This window comes from Heliangelus exortis, chromosome 3 (genome assembly GCF_036169615.1).
Source record: "Heliangelus exortis chromosome 3, bHelExo1.hap1, whole genome shotgun sequence".
NCBI classification, from domain to species: Eukaryota; Metazoa; Chordata; class Aves; order Apodiformes; family Trochilidae; genus Heliangelus; species Heliangelus exortis.
The window spans coordinates 23,485,911-23,512,715 of NC_092424.1; the positions used below are offsets into that span (position 1 = coordinate 23,485,911).

Genomic DNA, 26,805 nt, shown 5'->3' on the forward strand with positions numbered 1-26,805 from the left:
TACTGTGCCTTGATTCTTCCATATTCCAGATGGGAGTCCAGAACTACAATCTAGTTGCTTTTGCTGGAGATGTGAGGTGTGTGGGGGTCTTTTGGTTAGCTCTTAACAAAACAAAATCATTTGTTTCAAAAAGTTTTCACAGTCACAGTATGTCAAAGATGGTGTTCACATGTGTGGAAAGATCCAACTTCTGCCTGCCTGGGCAGTCAGTGCAGAAATTGCCTTCTAAGTTTACCTTCAGAAATTACCTGGCTTAGATTCTCCTCTGCAACAATAAGTCATATCAGCTCCTTGACACCCTTTAGATGACAAAAAGAAATGTTTTTTATTTATCCAAAGTAAGAAGAATAACAACTCTTAAAAGCAGAGAAAATGGAGATGGAAAAATTCTGAAAAGAAAACATTTGGATAACCAAACAACCCACAGTCAGCCCATGACCCCTCTTCTGACTCATTTTCCTAGCCCTATCCACAAATACATAGTTTGTTCCCTGTGAATGCCCCAGAAAGTGTTGTCCTTCTATCCTTTATGACTTTTTTTTCTATTTCATATGACAAGCACAGACACTTCTGTGATTTCCAAACATGTATTTTAAGCAGAAGCATATTGTAGGGGAAAGTAACGTTACTAACCTATTCAAATATCAGAGAAAAATGTGAGGACTTTTAGAGGTAAAAAAAGGTCAGTAATATGAAGAAGTAGAAAAATCAGAAAAAGGGCATTACCACTGCTCTTTAAATCTGTCCTTAAATTATTTACTTGGCACTTTGACAGCCCACAATTTGATTTTTCCCATTCATCTTAATATTTAATCACAATTTTTAATTATATTAGTAACTTGAGGCTACTTCTTAACTCAGCAATAGCTTAATCTTCTATTAATAAAAAACACATATCTTTGGCTTTGACACTTGCTGCAAATGTTTTGGCTTTGGTAGAACATGCAGTCCAGGACACAGTTATTGCCTTTTAAATCTCAGATCTTCTCAGGTTATTATTATAGTGTTTCACCTTGACGATGATAACTTAATGTAAAAATATTTGATTTTCACTTTGGTTCTTAGTGCTACTGTTGCTAAGAATATAGGAGATTAGAGAAAAAGCTCTTAAAAAACCACCTTATTCTAAAAGACATTCTTCCTGATATGTTTCTTCTTAGTATGGAGAAGGGACAGCCTGGCACCTGAGAGCTGTGGGTTGGAAAAATGCTACATCTCTCTGTGTGTGGCTGAGAGGGCTTGGGAAGGTCTTCTTTGAGTTGCGTGCCAAATAAACTCACATGCTGGGGTCACAGCACTTATGTGGCAGTGGGCTACACTGGTTTGGAGGCTGTTGGGGGGACATGAGCCAATGGCTATGACATTACTTGGGATGCAGAGGCCATCCAGCCCAAATCCACAAGGGAACAGTAAAAGATTTAGGACTTGTTCAGCTATCCACTCTCCCCACAGCCCTCTGATGTCTGTGTGGCTCTGTGAAGACTGGAGAATGTGGCTTCTGGGGTCAGGAAGACTGACCATCTCTCCAATGAGCCTCTGAGACCAATCTGTTTTTGCAGGCAGCATGTCAGATGAATCTTTTGTGTAAATTGACCAGTCTCTATTTTACAATGTTAGGTTTTTGTTCTTATCCTTACTACTGAGAGTTTGTTCCAAAAGCTGGCTCTTCTCATGCTTTTTGTGATTTCCAGCCAAAATGTATTCACAGAATGGTTTTGGTTTTGTGCCAACATGGTCCATTAGCTCAAAAAAGTCTTTTTGATTGATGTACACACAGCAATCAGATGTCTTCTTAGCCCTCATTTTGCCAGAATAAGTGAGACAAGCCCTTCCAGTTTCCTCTAAAAAAATAAATCTATCTGTGTATCTATCTATCTATCTATCTATCTATCTATCTTTTCTTCTTCTCTTTTTGGGTTATTTTTTGTGGAGCACCAGTGACTAGAATTAAGTGTACTTTTCCTACTGATGTTTCACTGGGGGCTGTTGGTTGGCAGCCAGCACTCTAATAGAGCTTGCTGGCCAAACCCCACCTCCTATGTTCTGTTGATTCTAGCAAAAACAATAAGTTTAAACAAGATGATGGATTTACTGTGACTTCTAATGAATTTTATTTAAACAGACTAGAGGGACCCAGCTTATTATGTGGCACTTCCGTGTTTTCAGACACTGATAACACCAAGAAAGCTTCATCACAGTTACAAGATCCTACCTAGGCACCTCCATTTATTACCACAAAGAGCACTGTATGATATCTGAAGAAGAGACTTAAAGAGAAACATGCATTCAGTGTCAGAAAATTATAACAAAATGTGAGGGATGAAGGACCTGGAATAGCAGTTAAGGACTACAGCTATTGGATCAAGGCTTCTCCAGAAATGCACCAGGCAGGGGAATTATAGGAAAATTTTGTCCCTTTAAAAAAAAAAAAAAGAAAGAATTTGAAAGGTAAGGTGGGCAAAAGCTAGCTACTCTCTTTTTTTTTTTTTTTTTTTTTTTTTTTTCCCCAGCAACCTCAGGCCAGAGGCAGTGGATATTATCCAATAACCTTCAATTAAATAACAGCAGTCTAATTACCAGTTTGCTCCAAAACTAAAAAAAAAAAAAGTCAAGACAATCACACACTTTGAAAGAATTAAATTCTGAGAGGATTAATTGGATGTGAAATGCCCAAAAGAGAACAGTATCCTGGTCTGCATCAAAAGAAGCATGGCCAGCATGGTGACTCACCACCTCTATTTTTGTGAGACCCCACATGGAGTTCTGTGTCCAATTCTGAAGCCTCTAACACAAGAAGGACATAGAGATGTTAGAGTGAGTCCAGAGGAGAGCCAGAAAGATGATCAGAGGGCTGTAGCACCTCTCCTATGAACACAGGCTGAGAGAGCTGGGGTTGCTCAACCTGGAGAGGAGAAGAGGTCTCCAGGTTGGCTCTTTTCACACGGGCACATAGTAGTAGGATGAGGGGAAATGTTTTCACACTGGAAAAGGGTAGATTTAGATAGGAAGAAATTGTTCACTATGAGGGTGAAGAGACATTGGCACAAGTTTCCCAGGAATGTTGTGGATGTCTCATCCACAGAGAAGTGTGGGATGCCCACATCCCAGGAAGTGTTCAAGGCCAGATTGGATGGGACTTGGAACAACCTGGTTTAGTGGGAGATGTCCCTGCCCGTGGCAGAAGGGTTGGAACTAGATCTTTAAGATCCCTTCCAAACCAAACTGTTATATGAATCCATGATTTGTAAAAACCTAATGCTTTTTCCCTACTTATGGGATTGTTGTTTTAAGACTTGATTGCAGCGGAGAGACCAAAACTGAGAAAACATTGGAGAGTCTGACTTAGATTAAGAAGCAGTTGTGTTAGTTTTCCAGGCTCCAGATTAGTCTTGGATGAGAATGAAAGTTCTGGAAAGAAAAGAGCTGATAATACAGTAGATTTGGATGACAAATCTCACTTTTTAAAAAAATAAATAAATGATTTGACAGAGAAAAAAAAGACAATTTCAACTGTTCAGTTCTCATGTTGAGTGAATTTGCTAAAAGTAATGTGAAAGTTTACACTGGGGAAGTAAATGTCTGGCCTCCAATAGAGGTACTGTTTTGGAAAGAAATAAAACTATCTCTGGGAAGCTGTACCTAAGAGAAAATTGTGTATAAGTATTCTGCACAGTGAAGAAGATTGTTCTGTGGAAATTGCTCAGACAGAGAGCTATTTCAACTAGAATGGAATTGTTGTTACTTATAAATTGGATATTGATACCCAGGTCAATATGAAATCTTAAGTCAATATTAATACAAACAAAAAAGCACAGATTCAGTTCTTCATTAGATGTATACAAGCTAAATATAGTTGTAAGCAGTCTCTTAAAAATATAGAATTTTACTTTTTTTGGAGAGACAGAAGCTAGAAATGTGTGTGGTACTTCATCATCTCACAGGGAGAACATATAAGTACTTGGAAGTAGAAAGAAAAATATATTATAAAACTCCAAAACAAATTGGGATATAGAAAGGCAAGAAAAAATTTCACAAAAAAAACCAAACAAAGAAAAAAAACCCACCAAAATTAAAATAGTCATTACAGTTGTAAGAGAACACTAAAGAAAATGTAGAACAAAGATCAGATGTTGAATATATGTGCATTATTAAAGAAACTTTCTATCCATGATCATGATCATGATCATGATATGCATTTTATGTTTTAGAGATTTCAGAAAAACTTGTCCACTAGAAAGGCAAAGAATGGTCCAATTCTCTGAGCACGTATTTACAACTGACCACACAAATAGCTATATAGCAAGCTCTTAAAAATTTATTGTCCACAGGGATCTCCCTATGTAACATTGTCAAGTCACTCTTTTCTAGGTTCCTTTGATAAAAATGAACATAACAACACTTTTCCACCTCAAAAATTTAATGTAGTAAAGAGCACTTGACAATGTTTGATATATACAAGCTATTGTGGAGAGGCCAGTACACACATCTTACCTAGCTAGACCTAATAGTATGTACTAGAGAGAAAATTTATTGTAAGGACTAAAGGAATAAGCCACTTTGAATAATTGGCATGCCCTCCATTCTAAATTACCAGGTAATGGTGTTTCAGCTTGGATCATACTCATATGGTGGGTAAGTGGTTTTCCATCATAGTTCCACTTTATCCAAAACCAGTCTCTGCACACTTTTTTTCCAGGATCATTTTATTTAGTGTTTACCTTTTGTGCTTTCCTGTAGTTACTATTTTCTTAGAACAGAGCTCTGCTGACCACCCATGCAAAACTTTTCTGTTTCATGGTGTGTGGGGAGTCTTTCCCATTTCCTTGGGCCCAGAAGGAAGTGCAGCCTGAATGACATGGCTGTACTGGGGCAAGAACCAGACATGCACCATCCCCTTGTCCATGAACCTCTCAGACCCAGTTCCCACGCCAAGGAAAGCTCAATCCTGGATCCTGAGCATGAGCCATGGCATGTTGTAGCTGGGCGTTGGTCTGAAGGCTCTGTGGAGCAGGACCCTGGAACATGCCAAGGCAAGCATGGGAACAGCAATACAGACACAGGCATAGAGAATGTGGGAGCTGTATGCCTGTAAGTTTTTAGGCTGCCTTTGATGTTGATGGGAATTTTCCTGAATTAAGGCATGGTTAAAGATGGAATAAAATTGCTCAGTTTTGGCCTGTTTGGACATGGGTGCCAAGAGCAAATTCTTTAGTGCCAAAATCATACGAAGCAAAATATTTGAGGATTAAGAATACTCCACCCAATGGGTTGCTGGTTAAAGCATTCATGGGTATGTAGAAGATGTGAACTCAGATCTCCCCTCCTTCTCTTGGGTGGAGGCTTCAGCTACTGAGTTTCATCAAGTGGTGCCTTTTAGCTCTTTGTTCTCTCTCGTTTCTTTCTCCCTTCCCACTTTTTACTCCATCCTTGTCAAATACTTTGAAAAGCCCACCAAAACAGCATCTGGAATCTGACCTGCAGAGAGATCCTCCCTTGAGATATTTAAATCCCAGAGCTTGACAGGGTTTAGTACACTTATTCTTCTGTAGTGGTGCTTAGTAGCTAGTTGACAGTAATTCCTGGAAGGCAGTTGTGAGTTCCTCTCCTGGGTGACTGACCTTCCCCACGTTATGTAGGGAGCTCAGGTCCTAGCTTTGGCCTGCATCAGCTGTGTGTGAATGGTGACTGAAATTAACACATCAGCACAAACTGGGGGGACTTTTAAATCACTCTGTTGACTAAGCCCAAAGCCCATAAGGTGAAATCGCAAAAGATAATGACCAAGGCTTGGCTGACTTTATTTACTATGATGCAGTTTAAGTCAGTGGGGTTGATCCAATAAGCAGTAATTGAAGAGATATGACACTGGACTGAAGGAAAGACTGGGTCACTTACCCTTGTCCTCTGTTATTGCAGGCAGCTAGACCGTGTAATTCCTTTCACAAACTTGTGACCCTCCAAACCCCAGCCTGGCATTATAAATTCTGTAGCATCAAATTAATATGAATCTAGGGAACATAAAGGTGCATTACATTACTACTGCAGCATCTTTTTTGTCAGCGTTTGTAGTGAGGGGCCCTAGGAAACATTAATGGCAAGATAGGGAGCCCCAGGCTGCAGGTCAGAAAATCACGTATTTAAAATCCAGTAGGGTGTTCTGCTAAGTGACAGCTCTGTCTTTGTTGCATTATAGGGGTCTATAAACAAGTTCATTAAGCTACGGGTATTTATTTCATTATTATAAACTGACTGCAATGTATTAATATATTTTTTGATATTATAGTAATAATTGTAGCTTACAGCTAGTGTACAGATATATGTGTATATTGTACAGAGTATGTGTAGGTAATACAGATGTATACTTATCTACAATGTGCAAGTGGCATATTGAAGGATATGTTGCTGTTAGTTCATTAGTAATTGTTATGTATGGCTTTAATATTATTTATTTTCAGAGAAGCATGGCTACATACAACATTTCTACGTATGAATTGTATTTTTTCATATGCAGCTTTCTATTGAATATTCCACACAGCCGCTGTATGTATGTTCTTCCCCAAGTGGTCATTTTGAATGGTTAGCTCAGTAGTTACTGACCAGTTGCTTTCTTGTCTAAAACCAGAGGAATGTGTGCACAGTGGGTATTCATGTAAGAATGAAAGTGACTGATGATAAAAAGATTTCTTTCCACTCTTCTGTCATCAACAACCTATTGGGATCAAGAGAACGCTGAGATAGAAATTAATCTTCCTTGAGTTATTCTAAACAGTTAACAAGATGGGAGATTTCTTTGATCTCATTCAGCTGAAATTGATTCATTCTGTTTATTGCTCTAAACTGAGTTAGCAGGAATTGTTGCACCATCCTTGATGGTTTGTCTTCTTCCATGCCAAACAAGTAAACTTGAAAAAGAATTTGAAGGGAAGTGGTGTCAGTGTAGTGTTTGCTGACTAAAACTGATGATGACTATCAGTGATAAATATCTGTAGAAGTGATCAGATGAAATTTGTTTCTGTACTTGTATTTTTCATTGAAACTGTCATTGGTTAAAATGCATAAACAGCTCTTGGAGCAGAAACTCATGTCTCTCTCTGCCAAGTGAATACGTGATCACTAAGCAAGGAGTTTTTGCTCTCTACCTCTGTCCTTTTCCCACCTCATGAATCCTGAATTCTACAGGAAGAACTGGGATTACAGTACAGTTCTTTAATGTCTGATGGATTATGGGATTGCCATAAATCTAGAGAGGTCCTCTGATTCTCATGCCATCTCTTCATTCCCCTGATGTCTGCTGAGTACATTCTGATTAACATTGATAGCGGGAGACTAATCTCCTATCTGAAGTCTTTTTTTTTCCAGTAAGCAGACTGAATCTCACAAGATAGAGGAGACACCTGGGGTGCTTGAGGCTCTAAGAATAGGCTGATATACACTGAAAGATTTGCCACATGCCAAGGACATTACTGCTTAAGGTTTGTCAGCCACCCTGAAATCTGGTTTTGCTCTAACTAACTTTCATTCAAAAATAAAACTAATTGATTATACTAAAATATTAAGATTAAAAATAAAAAAATAAAAAAAATCAGTGACCACTTCTGGAAAGATATGGGATAAAAACAAACCACGTTGTTGCTACATCTCATTATAGTTATGCTTCAAGGTGACTTGTCTTTCCGATATAGCTAGTAGTCACTTGGGAAATTATTTCCAAAATAATTGCCACAGACCTCTGGTGTTGGGGTCCTGTTTTCCTGCATCTTTGTGTTTGGAGTGCCCTTCTGTGACAGTGTAGGCTCAGTGGGAACCCAGTGGCTGACCCTGAAGAAACCCTTCATGCAATAGGAAAGCAAAACATAACAACAAAATCAGTACTTTCTTTGGGAGTGAACAGGTAATTTACCTGGTTTTCAGTAAAATTATTTCTGCTGATGGAAAGGGAGGTTAAGTTTTCTAAGCATCCATGTAGATATGTTACTATTAATAAAACTGTAATGTAAACCTGAATTTTCTGCAAATGTGAAAACAACAAATACAGCTCAGTAAGATTTCCTAGAGAGCAGACACAGTCACAGGACAGGGCACTTGAGTCCCAGAATGTATCAGGGTCAGTGATCTCTAAGCGTGGCTTGCTGGGAACTGGGGAGTCCCAGTGCCAGGCTCTCTCCAGGAAGGTGAAAGATGCAGATTTAAATTCCGTTACGGAGAAGAAAGATTTAGAGTCCTTTTTCCCCTTATCCTGAGAGAGTCTTCCAGCACTATAGCTTAAAATCTGGTGGAGGCATTTCTTTTATTTATATTTTAAAAGGAAGTGGTAAGCATCCCTACAGTTTTCATAGAGTTTGGTCTGCTAGCCTTCCAAACTCCCCTGAGGAGCTAAGTAAGGAAGGCTTATCTTCTGGATCAGTTTGGCATAAGAATGCCATTAGTGCTGACAAGCATGATGGGAACTGTATTTGTGTCCAGAAGCAGAAAGCTTGCTAAAGAAAGACCAGTGGTGAAAACTAAGCTGTATGGAAATTAAAACAAAAACTTTTTTCAGGATCTCAATTTTGTATATAGGTGTCTCTGTCCAAGTTGGATGCCATGTCTGTTCCCCACACGGTGGTATAGAAAAACCCAGAGTAGCTGACATAGAGGTCACTCCAGCAGTAACTCCAGAACTGGAGACAACACAGACATGCCATGGAACTACTGTTTTTCAGCCAGTTTCCCATGCTGAGAACTCAGTTACTACTCTGAGTGTGCTGCTGTGAAGCCCATACCTACCCTGACTTTTGCCATACCTGCCTGTTGCCAGCTGGTGGTATTTTTGTGTTATGCTGCACAATTTTATGCAAGCAGCAGCTTGCTCTGAATTCCCACACAGCTCCGTATCTGGGGTTCTGATGTGATCCACAGGTATATCCCAAATCCTTCACATCTGGATTATACATATATTTGCTAGCAGGATATAGTACCTAATTCCTGTGACCTTGCAAGTTAGGAGTAAAGGATTACTTTCAACCACAAGTTTACTTTACTAGTTACAATATTGTAATCAAAACTGACTTTCCAAAATATTCTAGGCAATTTTTATGAACAAGAAAAATCGTATCTTCCCTCTAAACTACAGAAATTTCCATTGAGTCCCCAAGAATCTGGTACAAATGTACAGCCTGAGGCTTCCTTACTGTTTTTGTTGTATTTCTTCCATTGAGATATTCTTACTGGTTAATGCCTTAAGTAAATTTTTTGAGTAGTAATCCTCTTAATATCTGAAGTTATTATGAGAGGAACATGCAAAACTAGGAAAGCAATAATTTCAGGAATCAGTTTCTTTATGGCTTTTCTATTTACTTTTCTTGGCAATCATGCTCCTTAAATTGTTTTTAACAAAAAAAATGACAGGAAATTTACATAAGTTATTACCGGGAATGGCTTGTGCTGTATCTCTTGCTAATATAAATAATTTAAGAAAATAATAGTTTTTATTAAAAAGCACCTTTTACATTAACATAGTGAATTTTTTACAGTCTTACTTCACCCATTTTTGCAATAAGGACAGTAAACTTTTGGGGGAAGCGATTCTAAAAATATTAAGATGTTGAGGATTTTAGAAATGGAACAGCCTTCATGTCCAGGCTAAAATGTCATGGAAATTTAATAATATTAATTTTAGCTGTTTTATTTGAAGGAGTCCTATAAAGTCACTTTCTCAACAGTCACAGTCCTACGTTCATGTGGTTCTGTTTCATGCCAGGGTATTTACATCTGGGGTATATTTATATTTGCTATGCAAAGAGGAAAATGTGGGCGTTTTCATCTGTATTTTGTACCTACATTTTCCTTAGAGTTGGAGACCAGCTTTTAATTTTCTCTCTGAAACAACTGAAAACAAAAGAGGAAGCTGTACAAAGGGAAGATCAATTTCCTTGCATGCTTAGCATCAGTGGCACAACACAACTGAAAGACCTTATTTCTAGCAAAGGTGTAAAGATAGATCAGCAGGTACTTTAAAGCTGGAAAGATAAATATTAACCTCTTGTAACCTGTTCTCCTGTCAACAAAGTCCACAGCTGCCAGTCCAAGATTAAACCTCCAGAAACAGAATTTCAAGGTCTACACTTACAAGAAAACAGAGGGAAGAATGTTCAAGGATAGAAGTGCTGAGCTATGCCAATACACTGTGCATTCATATGGCAGCAATTTATGCTTCTTGCTGTCCAAACAGCTTACCAAAACTGGGCTCTGTTCACCCAGCCTTCTGCCTGCATGATGCTAGTGGCATCTTTATCACAGCAGATTTTGTGACTGGAAAGGGCAAGTGATGCTTTGCAGATAAAGCTGTGAAGTCGTGATGATTTTCAAAGTCAGACTTTTAATGTGATATGAAATTACCTCTTCACCTCTGCTTAGGCATTCAAATGGGAAGTACGTTTTTTTGCTCAGGGTTTTAAAAGCTGAGACTCTGTGCCTCTTTGAATTAACCAGCCATTACACAAGTGCCACGTTTTGACATGAGCATTTTCACACAGCTTAGTTTCACAGAGTGATTTGTGAGCTCTGTGCTTGGCATGGCACTGGGGGAGGAGAAAATGACAAAACAATTGCAAAGAGATAAAATAAGAGGTCTATCCTTAGAATAAACTATGAAATAATAATAAAACCCCCATATTATATGCTGTCTTTCTATAAAATAGTAGCATCTTTTCCAGATGTATCTCCATGAAGCTAAGCAGGCAGAGACTGATAGAAAATGGAATCTCTTGGGCACGTTTGAAAATAATCCATAGATTTCATTGCACTATCTTTTATGGCTACTTCCATGTAGAGTAAGTCTGGTTGTTTGAAAACAGGATACTTAATGTTCTCCTTTCTTATCTCCTGACTTCTGTTCTTTATTTCTGCTAACAAGTTCTTTGGTTATCCCCGAAAGATACTTATTTGGTAATTTATGAGCTATGTTCTCTTGTCTTGTCTTTGTATGGTTGTTTTTGTTTCTTCCAAATTTTGTTTGTGGGTTACTGTACAAGAAAAGCACTAAGACTATTTTAGATGATTTCCAATGTCCTCTGTATTTTTTTTAGATTGTTGTGCCATAGCTCTTCATCACTATTTCAAGAACTCCCTAAAATGTTGATATAATACTTTACAAACATAAAAATCAAATTCTCAGCTCCTCAAGATGTAATTTAAAACTAATCACCTGTTTACCTGAAGAAAAGTACCTTTAGACTCAGCACAAACTTTGGCCATTGTCTTATCAGGCCAGATGTGTGCAGTCTTACATGAGGATCTTTTGCTTTCAAAATCCTCTGTGCTTTTTTCCAGTCTGCAAAGACAATACAGAGGTTACATTTCCATCTCATCAGTCATCCTGTAGCACCATGAAAATCTAGGAGGACAGTTGCATGATTGGTACTAATGGGTGTGGACAGCCAGACACAAAATCTGGATATTCTTATTGTCAGTCTCCTATTTTGAAGAGACCACAACTAGCAAAAATGAAAAACAAGTTACAAACCAGTAATTTTGCAGAACATTTTGATAATTACAGAAAAATATTTTGTAATCATCCCAAAGCACCACTAGCTTTCCCTCAAGGAGATCAGTAATTCAAAGTAGTAGTAAGATTTTCTTGTGCATAAATAATTTATAACAAAGGTGACATACGATAATTCACATTTATCATTGATGGGAATGACACTGAAAAGTTAGTTATAATTGTTGCTTCTGAAGCTGTACAAGCATAACAGATTTGTGAAAGAAAACATGAAAAAACAGTGGCAGAACATGTGGCAAATAAATCCCATTAGGTCTGGCAACACGACACAGGCAGGGAGGAAACCCACTGTGAGATTTGCAAGCCAGTAAAGAAAAACATGCATTCACAGTACTAATTACAACAGTGAATACTTTATGGGTTTTGAAACAACTTCCCACTTGCTGCACGTGGATAAATACATAAGACTTACTAGTGATGGAAAGAATTAGAACCTAATTAAAACCGACAACTGCAATGTATGAAAGTAGATGGGCACATGTAAACATTTTTTCTAGCAGTGGATGAAGTGAGAAACAATGGGTTTTCTGCTGAACAACTAATTTCTCACACTCAGACACCCAGGGTAGGTGTAATAGTGACATAGTGAGATTAACCTCATTAATCCATATCCTAGTCACACCACATATGCTTTACTTGTTTACAGCTGTGAATGAAAAGTGACCACATATTTTTAAATGAGACTGCTGGAAGGCTTTACCATTTTCTGAGGCAGATAAGGACCGAATATCATTATCTGCAAGTCTCACCTGCCTATTCCCTTCTCTTTGGCCTCCTAATGCTGGTGGTGAGTGTGCAGGATGCTCTCTTGGCATGGTTACTGGGAGAAGCCCTGTGCCCTTACTGCATGTGAAGCACATGGTTTGTCTTCTCATTTGCTCAAAGAAGCAGCAGGCTATATGCCATTATTTTCTCATTTAGTGTAAATTCTCATCACAGAGTATGAATAATGGTTTAATGGCAAAATACAGTAACATGGCATGGCCTTAATCTCATAATTATCCATAAAGTACTGACAGAGATCTTTTAATGTCTCCAAAGAACTCAAGAAACAAATCATTTGGAAGTCCAGCTGAAAAAGTAAAATGGGCTTTAAAATTTTTTATGAGCTCTGTTGTAACAAAAGCAGTAGCAAAGATTTATCCTTGACTGGATATATTGTTTGGCACATTTCTGAAGACAGGCAGAGGTCTCCTACCTCATGTTATGAGGAAGGATTTTTTCCTTCAGAAGGGAGGATGAGGTGTCCACAGCAAGGCCTGAAGCCTCTAGCAATACATTGTTCCATCAAAGGCACGGGTACCCTGATGCAAATTAAATAGGTGCCCATATGAATAGGCCATTGAAGTCAGTGAGGGCAATGCCCTCCCCTGGAAGTTTTGCTTTAATAGTCTCTTGGGAATATAGAAATCTTTGGCAAGTAATTAACTTGGAACCTGTGGTGCCTCCTATTACACAGCTGGTTAAAGGAGAAGAGCATTTACTGCACCCAGAGATGGGGACATAGAAGGACCCCCTTGCATGAAACAACTGCTCTTCATAGCCTTACAGGGAGGGATTGGCTTCTGCAATTGGAAAGAGGAGAAAGTGTTAGCAGGAGATAAAGGTACTTTTTATGTGTGCTTTTTAAATTGGACTTTCTAGGGTGATATTTTTCTGCAATAACTGTTCCCTTACAAGTGTGCTCCTGTCCTACCAAAGCTATATTTAGATAATCTACAGCTGCTATGTGTATGAATATGTGATAGCTATGTTTATCATGCAACTTTGATTTCCTCTGCATGCTTCATGCCTGTCACTCTCAGCTGAACCTCCTTTTAATATTTCAAAGAGTTGAGCTGCTTCCAGCAGCCACCGTCTGTTAGTAATGTGGCCATCCCAAACTCATGCCAACACATATTTAGATAGTGCTATACTTTGTGAGTCTTTCTTATATAAGCATGAAATAAACAAAGCTGCATATACTTAACCTTATAATAGTTTACTTTTTTTTTTTTTTAGTTTGTTCAGGCAAATCTCTGGTTCAGTAGTAAGCACTTTGCTTGCAAGGTTGGAGCTCCATGTTGTATGTAGTCCTTTTCACTCTTTAGTCTTGTCCATGTCAGTTAGCAGTGTGTTTTGTTAGTGATATGCTGCATTTGAGTGTGTTTGTTTAGCAAAGCTCAGGCCTGATGCTTCAGACTGGTTGAGTGCCAGTTCCAAATTTGATGGTGAAATGATCACAAACGTTATTCAGTGTGTGGTGTACATTACAATAAAAATATTGGAGGGCATGACTCCACAGAAAAAAATGCTGGTGCTATATAAGGCCTCCAGGAAATAGGACTTGTTGTACACAGTGATTTTTTGTTGTACACCACAATAAGAATTACTGGTTTTCCTGGTGGATTTGAAGATGCCTGTCATTAAGGGTACCTTCCATATGTGAAGTATTTATCTGTAGCAGACATGAGAAAGCACAGCTTAAGTCCACTTTAAGTAAGTGGTAAGCTCTATCTGAGGATTACATCTGGGATCACAATAGGTAGAAAATATCAACAGAAAGTAGATGCTGGAGATATTTACAAGGCAATTAATGGAAGTAACTACTTTAACAGAGACAGCACTTCAGCTAATAAAAGTTAAGACACTGATGCAGTAAATCCTGGATGGATTGCAAAATGGTTTCTGCCCTTTGGGTGGAATGCCTGAATTTAAGGCCTGATCCAAACCCTCCTGAAGCTACTGGGAGGCTTCCCACTGACTTCAAATTGTAGGCAATAAGTCTGACCCTTTTTCAGCTTTTAATAATAATTCTTCCAGTCAAGGAAAAACAAAATCTTACTCCAAATATTTAGATTGTTAAAGAAAGGCATGTAGTACTATTTTCCACAATATTTTATAGAGACACAGGTCAACATGGAGGAAGATTTTAATGCCTGTTCTCCCACAGGGTGTTGGAAGAAATCCTGTAAAATTATTCTTTTCCGAGAGATAGGAACATGTCCACATAGGCTGGTGGTTAAGAAATCTTTGTGGGAGAGGGAGGGAAACAAAGTTATTTATTTTTGTATTTTTTAAAAAAAAAGATCCAGGCATGAAAATCTTTCATCTTCAAGAATCCCTTGGGCAGGAAAGTATCAGCAGACAGGAGAGGGCAATTCTGATGCTTGAGGATTGCGACTACATTGATGAAGTCAACTGTATGACTGAAGGTCTGCTTGCAAAAGGGTTTTTTGGGGTGGCCCCAATGGCCCTTGGTACTTGACAACTGCTTTGGTGGTTCAGGGCAATGGGGAACGATGAACTGAAATGCTTCAGCAGATGCAGCTTCCTGCTTTGTGCTGCATCTTGTGGAGATGCATGAACACACCGGGGAAGAGTGGTGTGATTGATGTCACTGAAATTGGAGTCCTGAGGAACTCAGTATTACACTCATTTGTATTATGTCACATTGATAAGGAAAGACATTAAAGTAAGTGACTTCTAAACTGTTGCTGATGGTGCTGCTGATTTGAGTGGGATTATAGCCCATTAAACACCTAATGTACGACTGACTTTAGCTGTTGTACAGATAGATACATCCCCTGGCTTTAAATTCTTGTGACCTATACCTTTGTTACAGTGAATAATTTTTTAAAGTGTTTGCAAAGACTTCTAAGAGAGTGGCTGTGGGAGCAGTTCGTGGATTCTCTTGGTAAATACTCTTCTGTCTTTTTGATGTGTGTAGCTGTTCACCACCTCAGTGTGAACAACTGACCGATGGATAATGTCACAGGGTGACAGATGCCCAGGAAACCGAAGTTATCCCGTTGCAAAGATAACAAGAATAATTTCAGGCTTTTTAGTGGCTGAAACCACGGTTGGAGCAGCATTTCTGATGCAGCTGTCAGACTAAAATGGAAGGAAGCAAAGCGCTGGTGGTGCCTGCGATAGATGAGCAGCTACCATCCCTGACTCCTAGATCCCACCTAGTTAACTCCTTGCAGCAAGACACTGGGCTGCAAAGCACACGGGTTAAAAATCAGGGAAGGCCGGGAAAGCCGGATCTGCCTCGCTCCGCAGCCGCGCTCCGCTCTCCGCCGAGGTCTCCCCGGTTGTCCTCTGGCTCCCGCGGTGACATTTCTCCTAGTTCAAAAGTTCACGGGGAGGCTCTGGCGAGGCTGTCGCGTTTGGGGCTGGAGCGGGGACCGCCGGTAGGGGTGCGCGGTGCCTTCTCCCTCCCGCCTCTTTACTCGCCCGTTTCCAGGCGAGACCTCGGTCTCCGCAGGTACCAGTTCGCCTCCTCCCTACCGTCCCCCTTCCCATTTTTTCCCTGCGCCCCGGCGGCATCTGCCCGCCGCTTAGCCGGGCTGCCTGCGCGGAGGGGCGCGGAGAAGCGCGGAGCGCAGCGCACCCTTGACGGGTCGGCAGCGGCGAGGAGCGGCGTGGCGTTGCTCTCCCCACCCCTTCCTTCGCCAGCGGGGGCGCGGAGAGGGCGCGGAGGGGCGGGGGGGGGGGATGACCCGCATCGCGGGTGCCCGCCGCCCCACAAAAGGCATCGCCGGGTTCAGGCTGCCTCGCACGCCCCGCGCACCGGAGCGCGGACGGACACAGGCAGGCACGCAGACGGGCGCACAGGGACACACGCACTCTCACACGCTGACACACACTCACTCACGGTCACTCGCAGTCAGTCACACACACGCAGCGATGTGCGATGCGCGATGCGCGGCGTGAGGCACCTCGCACGCCCCGGGGCTGGGGGGAGCCCGGCGGTATCCGCGCTGCCAGCCCGCCCGCCCCTGCCGCTCCCTCTCCTCCAGACCCATCCATCAGCCTCTTCCTCTCGGTCTGCTCCTTCCTTTCTTTTCTTTCTTTCTTTCTCTCTCTCTCCTTTTTTTTTTTTTTTTTTTTTAATTTTAATTTTCTCTAACTGTATCTACCCAAGCCCTGAAAAAATGCCTGCCCGTGGAGTGAGGAGAGGGCACCGGGTCGGTAAATAAGAAGTGAGTACGAGCACAATGGCGTGCCTCCCCGCTCCTAGCCCTGCGGATGCTGCATGCCCCCCTGCTTCCTCCCTCCCGGGTTCGGGAGGGACCCCGGGATGATCCCCGCGCCGCGGCGGCCCGGGCCCCCTTTGTACCTTGCCTGTCTGCCTTCCCTTCCTGCCCTTCCCGGCCCCGCTCTGGCCGTGCCGCTCCCCGGCCCCGCCGCCGGCCACCTCGCCCCCCTGTGCCGCTCCCCGATCCAGACCATCCCCACCGGCGGCGGCTCGGGGCTCCCCCGTCGGTGCCCTCAACACCGGGGCTGCGGGCATCCCCCGGCACACTGCACCGGCCGCGGGGAGGGGCCGGCGACGGAGCTGCGGTGCCCTGTGGTTGCTCCTTTGTTCGCCGGTGGCGGCCGCGGCGGGTCGGAGCTGCCCCGGGCGGGCGGGCGGCGAGCTCGGCGGGGTCGGCCGGGAGGGGAGCGGCTCTGGCAGGGAGGAACGCGACCCCTGGCACCATCCCCAGGGGCTCCGAGGGTCGCGGAGACCGCGGCAGGGAGGAGAAGGCGGCGGGGAGGGCTCGCCATCCACCACGATGTGGAGCGCGGCCGATCACCGGGTACCCGCAGGGCGGGGGTCGAGTAGGCGGCAGTGGGAGGCGTGACCGCAGCGAGGCTGGGGTGCCCGGGGTGCCCCGGTCCTCCCGCGGCCCCGAACCGGGGGGATGCCTCTCTGTCCTCTGTCCTCTTCTCCCGGCGCCGAGTTGTTTGTCTGAGCCCGGTGGGTGCGCAGGAGGGGACCCAGCAGAGTACCACTGCCCCCCCAGCCGGGGACCTGTCGCACCTCCGCCGTCCGGAGGGAGACTTTCCTCTTGGTTTAGATCTGGGATTTTCCCACCGGCAGCTGGAAGTGATGTCGTGGACGTTCAAAATGCACTTGTAATTCAAAACAATTTAAATATAGCTTTTGCGTTCAGCTGCTGTGGCCATCTTCCCACAGGAGACCTTTACCTGCACTTGATGTGGCAGATTTTTTTTTTAGTGCTGGGATAGTTGCTGGTAGTCACATGGGTTAACACGCTCAGCTACTCTTATCATAACCCGGTGTGTTTTTGTAGCTGTAAATAAAAATACATGTCTTAACAAATGGGTGACTTTTCCAGTAAGTTCACATATGTTTTACTGGTATTTTCTGAAAGGTGTCATTGATACACAGTTAACACTTCAAGACTGGTAGATGAGCAACATATAATTTTTATGGTTTTGTCTGGAGAGTTTGGAAGTGATCACATAACTGTTCTCAGAGAGCCTTTGTTGAAGCACAGGTCAAAATAGCTGAAAGAAAGATCTGTATTTTTTTGTTGTCTCTGTAGTGCCCAGGTGAAACACAGCTGGAAAGCTGCTCAGGAGTGCTTAAGAGAGCAGTGGGTGTAAAGAACCTCTGCAGCACAATACGATTTATACTAACTGAAGAACAAAAGCATGGGGAAATCTGCATTTCTGAGATTATTTAATATCAGAAGGGGACAGACCCTTATGAAAGATTTTGCAGATGTGTATAGTGTGGGTAGTACTATACAGAGCAGTAGCTTTTTTATAACATGGCATAGTGTTTATGTGAAAAATGCAAATTTTAAAAATTCCTGTTGAAAGCAACAGAATTGCTTTAATCTCTTGGCAAGAAATTCAGTTATTCAAATCTGAGGACCACGGAAAATTAACTTATTCTTCTTCTGTTTTGCCAGTGGCGGCACCTGACTTGCTGGATCCCAAATCGGCCACTCAGAATTCCAAACCAAGATTATCATTTTCCACCAAGCCTACTGTGCTCTCTTCACGGGAGGAAAGTGATTCGGCTATTAATGTTATGAAATGGAAGACAGTCTCAACAATTTTTCTGGTGGTAGTCGTGTATTTAATAATTGGAGCAACAGTATTTAAAGCCCTGGAACAGCCTCATGAAACCTCCCAGAGAACCACCATTGTGATTCAGAAGCAGACGTTTGTATCTCAGCATTCTTGTGTGAATGCAACGGAGCTTGATGAACTGATTCAGGTAATCCATGCCAACCCCTTGTCACCATGTCTTAGAGGAAGGCATTATATATGGCAGCACTGCTGTGATAAAGGGGAAAAACTGTATTAGAAGGGCTCTGTATTGGCTGAGTGATGTAACAAGTGTTTAAGACCAGAAGTTGCAATAGCACTTTCCTTCAGAGCCACGTGGTTGAAAAGCTGTTGCTATTTTTAGGTCCAGTATGCTTGGTAGACAGCCTTTGCACTGAAGCCTCCCATTATGCTAATTAAATGATTATTTATCAGCAATATATATAATTATAGTTCGCAAAGGAATTGATGTATTGATTGTGCCTTACAAGGTCTGTCAATATTTGAAATGCCTAATTCTGAGGAAGAAAATACACCATACGTTGCCTTAAAGGACTTCTAATTTACTGTGATTGAGTCAAGCTAGATTTCCCTCCAGCTCTATGTTTCTTTTTTATTGATTTTTCTTTAAGTAGGGGAAGGTACCATGGGCTTATTATTTTGGTCTTAAATCTCAGTTTTCTCTGCTTCTTAAAGGCACATCCACAACTGATCTATGTCGGTGTTTTCCTACTAACATGACTTTACCCTTGTAGGTCACCTGGCTCAGAATCATAGGAAATATTTATTTGCACTATACTGAGAGCCTTGTGAGGCCCTCTCCAGTTTAAATCTCATGTTCCCATGTTTTTATGAATATGGGAATATGAAAATTTTTATGAATATTTAGTGTAGTGGCACTACAGGGACTGTCAGTCCTAGGTTTGAGACCATGAAATGGGAGGCTGGAGTGAACAGCCAAGGGTTGGCAAGAATTGATCTTATCATTAACAGTAGCCATGGGGCCATCTGGGCCTGTAGAGCCTGAGGTGGGACACCAGAGAGCAGGAGAGCATGGTGGCCATCCAGACACTGGCTAGCATGAGCTTTGGAGCGTGCCAGTTTCATGGGCAGCAAAGCTTACTAAAGGTGTTTTTTGACAGCACATCTGGCTGGGAGTTTAGAAGCTGATTTCACCTCTCTAGACCCTTGAGCATCAGCATGGGCATCTGTGTTAAATGTAGAGCTCTGGTGTACTGAGTTATTTTTATGGCACACAACTTCTGAATTTTAAAGGCAAACTGGGAAAATTTCTTGCATTTTGTGATTTCTCCCCTGCCTTGTTGGTAAAATGTGTTACAAAAGTGCCACCATTAAATGACTGTCAGGCTGTTAGTTCTACCTCCATGTGTCCTGGCTTAGGCACGCCTCAGGAAATGCTGTCAATGTGAATTTTGATGTTGTGTAAAAACTATGTTTCAGTGGTTTTACTAGCAGAATGTAGGATAATCTTTCAGAGATATATACGTACACATTTGATTAAAACAATCTCTTACAGGTAGCATAAATATCCCATATGAAATTTTTAGCTCATATCTTATGCTTGCGAACATAAAAATAGAAATTTTGAAGCAATATTATCTTACATCATCTATGAGATGGTACTTAAGGCGAAAACTCTTGGAATTGTTCTGGACTACTTAGATATTCTAACATTTGTGAATCCCTGCCCAGAGGCACCTATCGATAATAAAAAAACCTCTTCATCATCATCAATGCTCATTTGGTGTTCTGTATAAAACAGTTTCAGTACAATGATCAGAGCACAGATACCCATATTGGCATTAGCTTCTGTCTTCACTAGTCATTTTGGCATGGCCAAAAACCAACAGGCTTGTGAAGCCCACGGGGTTTGTGTGTGACAGCCTCCCACGCACATGGATAAGAAATGGTTCTGGGAAGAATTTTCTCTGCTTGCTGTTGGGGTAAATGGAAAACTTCATTTCTCCTTGTTCCCTTCTGCTTCTCTTTGAAGAGGAACACCACAATGTGGAGGTAGGAACATGCTGTTATACTCCTTTCAGAGGAGAACTCAGGCTTGGGGAGCTTGGCCTTACAAGTGCATGTGGGTGCCTTTCTTTATGCAGAATAAGTGATAACAAATTACATCAAGCTGTATGAGGGTAAGGAACTAAGCAAGGTGCCCAAAGTAATAGGAAATCAGTGGTAAAGTGGAGTTTCAAATCCATTTTTCCAAGTCTAGGCCAATACCCTAACAGCAGGGTCGTATTTCTTCCCTACTTACCGCTTTGTCACAGAAGCTAAATTACTGGAATATGTTTTGTCTGACTGCTATTCCAATGTAATGCAGTGTTTCTTCAGTTTTCATTGGATGTCTGTATGAATAAAAATAAATAGTATCTGTGAGGGAAAAGTATATGTTATTCAAGAATTCACCGAAAACTATAAAACAGAAAATTAATGTGTACTAGTGTAGCAGGAAGCTGGAATGATTAGTGGGCCTGAAGAAAATTACAGATCTTACAGACTGTAATGTCTTCTTTAATCAAGTATTTACCTTGAATCAAACTATGGTGAAATTCATTATAAACTTTTCCTTTTGAATTTAGCATTCCGGGAATCCAAAAACTGGTTTGGCTTTAGTTCTTGCTAGTCATTGCTCTAGGTGCTTGTCATGCCAGTCTTTAGCAATTTTCACAACTTCTGTTCTGCCATTTAATCCTCACTCTAAAGCAGGCCTGACTATACCAAGACTGCCAACTGACAGTATAATGTGGCTCAGTCAGGTAAGCAAATAAGGGAGACTAGTTTGAGAGCACAAATTCAGCTAAAAAAGGATAAAATTGTTCAAGTGGAATTCAAGGTCTGTTTGCTAGCACCCTGGGGATCACTGAGTTTCCATAACCTTTGCTAAAATCTTCCTTTTGCCACAGAGCTGATTACAACACAGTTGTGTGTTTCTGTAAATGCACACAGGACAGAGAATTTTCCTGTCATCTATCTTGCCAGTCACTAAAAATCTTCATGGCACAACAATACATACTGTTGCAAACTTGTCAGCACACACAGCTTTATTCCTGGGGTTTTGGATTCCCGAAACTAGGTATTTGCACGCTGATTGCATGGCTCGTCTGCGTGCACAGTGAGAATTATGCTTTTATAGACTTCATATATTTTTATATACATGTGAAACATGGGACAATGGAGGGCTGCTATGCAGTGTAGAAAATGTGGAAAGTTAATGAACTAGAGTGTTCTGATGGTGACAGCCAAGTAGCCTCAGTTGCTACAGAAAAATGACCTGGGTTTCCCACATAACTTTTTAGCCCAGTCAACCAACATTGTATGTGCGTTGACAAAGAGGTGGTCTTCATGACCTTCTCTGCCTCTGACTCTCATGGTCCAGTGTTGCAAATCTCTTTCAGTCCAAACCACTTGTTGCCTTACTGCAATGAAATAATACTTGCAATGAACAGCAGCAGTGTGTGACAGACCTGCCGCCAGGTACATCATTTTTTTTGATATTTTGTGAGCAGCCTTATTTCAAACCATACTTCAAATGTACAAAAGACCTGCAGAATGTACCTGTACATCCAAGAGACCATTTTTGCTAGGCAATTTCAACTCTTTTTGCTGTAGCCTGAAGCCAGTATTAACACCAATATTAAGGGGATCACTGCATGCTGCAGTATACTGTGGTCAGTGGTGGTACACCCACATCTACAACTAAAGAAATATCCCAGGAGGGAAGCTTGTGAGGGAAGCACTTAGTGGTTGAGTCAAATCAGGATACAATAGACCAGCAAGTTGTGCATGGTCTGATGTTAAATTTTGTTTTGGTTTTCTTTGTTTTGTTTTGTTTTTTAAATTTTCAATTGGAAGGTCTTGAAAAGATCTCATTTATGGAAAGAAAACACTGATTTGTTTAAGGTTATATATAATTTCTAAAACATTATGAAGATGTAGAAAGGAATGTGGCCAGACACTTTGGATGGTGTTTTTATTTCTTTGTCCATGCATGCATTCAACTTGGTCCTGTCATGCAATGCAAAGTTGCTTCCAGGTGACAGAACAAAAGAGGAAATGCAGTTCAGACAGTGTGGATTTACATATATGTGACAAAATATATAAACCTGATCGTCAATTATACTAGAGATTTTTTACATGTTTCGCAGAACAGGTTTTTCCCCTGCCATTCAGTTTTTTGTGGGCAAAAGCTGACAAAAACCTGGGAGTAATCCAGCTATACACATGCAAATTACAATAAGCATTAAAGAATGAACAATTTCTCTCATTCCAGAATGTGTATCTCTAATTATTTGAATCTAATTCTAGTTCTTCTTTAGTATGCTGCCCGTTCTCTATAATAACCTTGTTTCTATACATTTTAAAAGGTTGGAGACAGTTTCCAAACTCAGATGCACAAAATGTATTGCCAAGCACCTAGAAATATTTCCTGCTGTATTTATGCACCTGTGCATAGTAACAAATGTAAAGAGACCTTAGGTTATGTTGCTGATGCTTAGGTTGCATACATGTGCTTCTCCAGTGCTGCACAGCCCTCAGATACATGTATGTACCTTCTGACAGGTCTTGGGGTTAAGAGTTTATCTCTGGGGACAGGTGAGCCTGACTGCAAATGATATCCAACAACTTTGCAAAATTGTCACTAGTGTGGTTTCAAACAACTTACTCCTTTATAGGAGGGAAATAAAGTTGTTTTCTGCTCCTCAGAATTCACGTTGTTTCTAGGAGTTAAGGATGTGACCAGTATTGTGGATGTCTTGGCAATGAGAAACAAATATTTTATACTCTTGCCAAAGAGAAAGCTGATTAAAAACGAGGGAAGAGCTTTCTATGTAAATATCACCTCATTATGTGTTGCTCAGCAGTTATTTGTTTTAGTATTGACCTTTATAAACCAAAATACAAGGAAAAATTCCTTTTAATCCGTAATCATGAAGTTGGCTAATGCATTACTTTTTGCATTAAAAAATTGGAAGTAAGAGAAATTTCAGCCATATTATTTTAAATATCTAGAATGTCCTAGTAAGCTGATGTGAATTATTTTTGTTAGTGAATTAGTTTTCAAGTAAAGGTACACTGAAACTTCATAAAATAATGTACTCACTTCTGGTCCTTTAGCAGAAACATCCTTCAAATATATTTAGTCTGAAAACTCCAACAAGTGGAAAAAACAATAACCACACCAAACAGCTCAATCTTTTAATGTGTTTCAAGTGGAAATTTCTCTTAAAAAGCCTTAATTTCAAAGTATGAACACGTTTTTTAGGGTGCTGCACCAAGCTGTCTCAGAAATAATGGACTCCTGTAGTTTCACATTCAGCTCTTTCTGAAAGAAATTCATGGAAAATCAATGCTCACAAAAATGTGCTTGTATTAAAAAAAAAAACAACCCAATTAAAAAAGAATTAATGAACCACCAGCATTAGTTTAATTGACCTTAATCCATCAAGTTGATCTCCTTGGGTTCTGCATGGGCTTGTGGTTAAGATGAGGACAGCAGCTCTCCACGATGGGGCCCACAGTCAGGTTGCATGCCTATTTTCATTGTAACGTTTGCATCAGCTGCATTCTCCCTTTTCTTTCCATTCATCTCTCAGGCTGTGAATGAGACCAAAATGTGTTTTCTTTTTATCTCCCTTGAGGAAAAATGTGGGATTTCTTTTTTCTTTTTTTTTTTTTTTTTTTTTTTTTCCTCTCTTGAGCAAAGCTTGACACAGTAACGAATAACATAGGTGCAATGTTTCTTTCATCAAACTGGCATCACCAGAATGCCATCATGGCTTCTTATGTGTTTAATTTCTTGTAAAAATACTTTACTTTAAAATGTATGTATTGTGTAGCTTCATTTTTATTGTTCAGTTGCACTTCTGCTGGCTGATTTTGTGTCTTTTTCATAGGTTTTTTTACAACTCGCATTGTACCCCCAAGACACTAATTTTGCTACATCCTTAGTGACATCCTCTGATTACATACAAAACTGTTAAAATAGAAAAGTGTGAATCCTTCTTTCTCTTCCGGAGGTTAGAAGGCATTTGTGCTTGCTCTATAATTTTTTGAGATAATAAATCACAGAGATGCAAACATCTTGTTTTCCAACAAATTTCTATTTTATTTAGAAAAATCTGAATTTATTACTTAAGCCTATTAAGCTTAATAAAATTTTATTAATTATTTGAATTACAACATTTGCAGACATTCTCAGTCCTTTGAGCTGTAGCTTTGCCATCCTCAAAGCAGGAACTTTTTGAGTGATTTTGAATGTACCAGTTTAAACCCTAAATATTCCTAAATATCTCCCTTTTGAAATTCCTTTCAGCCTCTCAAAAAGGAAGCAGGAAACATCCCATGCCTGGGATGCAGCAGGCGTTTATGCTTTGTAAAGCTTAAAGCCTTGAAAAGATTGATAGACCAGCATAAAAGGAATAGATGCTTCAGCACATTTTATTTATCTGAGGATCCAAAATACCATTGCATCATTTTTTTAATATACTATCTTGCATGTCACACATGAAGCTTGGGACAACTTGGAAATACTAGTAGCAGAGCTTCCTGGTTGTGTTTTTAGTGCAACATGAATTGAATGACCTTTGAAGTAGTTAAAACATGTAGCTCAGGGATGGTATTTTGTGTTGGTACCTTCTGGGTATGTCCATCCTCTGTAAAATGTCTGCTCACCAAAGCAGTCAAGCTTCTGTATTCTTAACTTTAATATACAGGTAGTCCTAACTGGTGTGGTAATTTCTTGTTTCTTTTCCTCTTTCCAAGTCTGTAAATCTACTTTTCACAATTTTTGCTTTCTGCTTCACTCCTCTCAGGAATAAATGATCAGATGCTATTATCTCCCTCCACAGTAAACCCCCCAAAATTCTACTTGTATCCCCACATCAGAGGAATATGTATTAAATGGAAGACCTCTGTGAAGGTCCTTTTACCATAACCTTACCCAGCCCTGTCCTCCACACCTTCTGTGCTGGAGTTTGAATGGCTTGCAGAGCCCCCTGGGCTGTATGCACTCCTTGCTTAGGGTTGCTCTGGTTCCTGCTGTCCTCTACAGGCAGATCCCCTCTTCGGGCTCTGTACTTAACTCCTGAGGGGAGGAAGTATTTTGCCAAATGTTCTGTTGCTTGGGAACATTTCTTTCAGTGATAGGACAACTCCATTTTCTGTAGTTGTTTTCTGCACAGTTGTTAAGCCAAAAAGATTGTTTTTTAAACACACAGTTTTTAAGCTTCATGAGCATAAGAGCAATATATATTTTTGGGAGAAAAATAAATGAATTCTAACTGCTATTGTCACTTCTTTGTTCAAGCAGGTTAATTTCTAATGGTGTTTGCTGCTTCTGGTGTTGAGCCTCTTAAAGGATACCATTTATTTCCGAAGAACAGTTTTATAGGACCTAGAACCTAGTTACTTTGAATAAATCTAAATGATAGGTTTTGTCTTAGAAAGGGTGACAGCTTTGACTCATTAATAAGTCACTTTTGCTGAGCAGCTGTCTGCATAATTCTTCTAGTCTTTAATCTCAAGAAGCAAAGAGAAACCCGCTTTCCTGAATGTGTATGTATACAAATACACATATATGTATGCAGAAACATAAAATTTATATACATAGTCTGTTTGTAACACATATTTAGAAATAGAAATGTATTTCAGTATGTTTCTACATATTTTTAGTTCAAGTAGCTATTGCACACTGGGTGAAAAAAATTTTTCAATTCTTCAGTGTGTTGAATTCTGATCTCCAGTGCAGATTACAGTCATATGTTATACAAACTAAGAAGAAAAACATGGAGTACAGAAATATAATACAAACATCATAGCAGTCTTTTTCAGCAGCAGGGCTCAAAAGCATGTGCTCTTGGAGGCTGGAGAGTTGTTTTCTAAGTGTTCAAAGCATCCTCGTGTGACTCTGAACAGAGAACTAGGATTTCTATTATTTGTAAAGGAAAGCTGAAATAAATAGGCAGGACTATGCAGTAGCTGGCCCATATGAGATTTGCCATTATACTGGAGAGTGAGAGAGCTCTCTTGTCAAATGGCCACAGGAAAGCATAGGAAGAAATCCAGGCTGAGAAATTAGTTTCCTAAAATTTTGAGATTTATCTGAATTTTTGCTTATTAAGTGAGTGTCAGGAAGCCCAAGCATGCTGGGTAATTGAAGACTGCATGCTCTGTATTTTATGAGAAGCATAATTTGAAGTGCTTCTATTTTAATCTTTGGGTAGAAGAACTGACAGTAATGAAGTGTGGTGTTACATCATTTCATAAAGTGAAGTGACTAGAAGGTGGTACAAAAGTGTCTATTAAAGAGCCTGGTATAAAGCAAGGAGATGACTATTAGGGCGACTGGCTTGACACAAATTAATTTCAGTCCAATCCCTGTATGAGACAGTGGCAGACTA

At 40.6% G+C, this 26,805-nt stretch overlaps 1 protein-coding gene across 2 annotated transcripts in view; it reads left to right on the top strand.

Moving 5' to 3' along the window:
• Positions 1 to 26,805, top strand: part of KCNK2 (potassium two pore domain channel subfamily K member 2) — a 124,312-nt gene that overhangs the window by 31,026 nt on the left and 66,481 nt on the right. The window contains exons 1-2 of one of the 2 annotated variants that reach the window (XM_071739634.1): positions 16,049 to 16,509; positions 18,235 to 18,545. In XM_071739634.1, coding sequence (XP_071595735.1) covers position 16,509; positions 18,235 to 18,545 — 312 coding nt within the window. In that variant the 5' untranslated portion in view covers positions 16,049 to 16,508. Of the gene's footprint in view, positions 1 to 16,048; positions 16,510 to 18,234; positions 18,546 to 26,805 lie in introns of those variants that run through there. The other variant, XM_071739633.1, reaches the window with a different exon arrangement.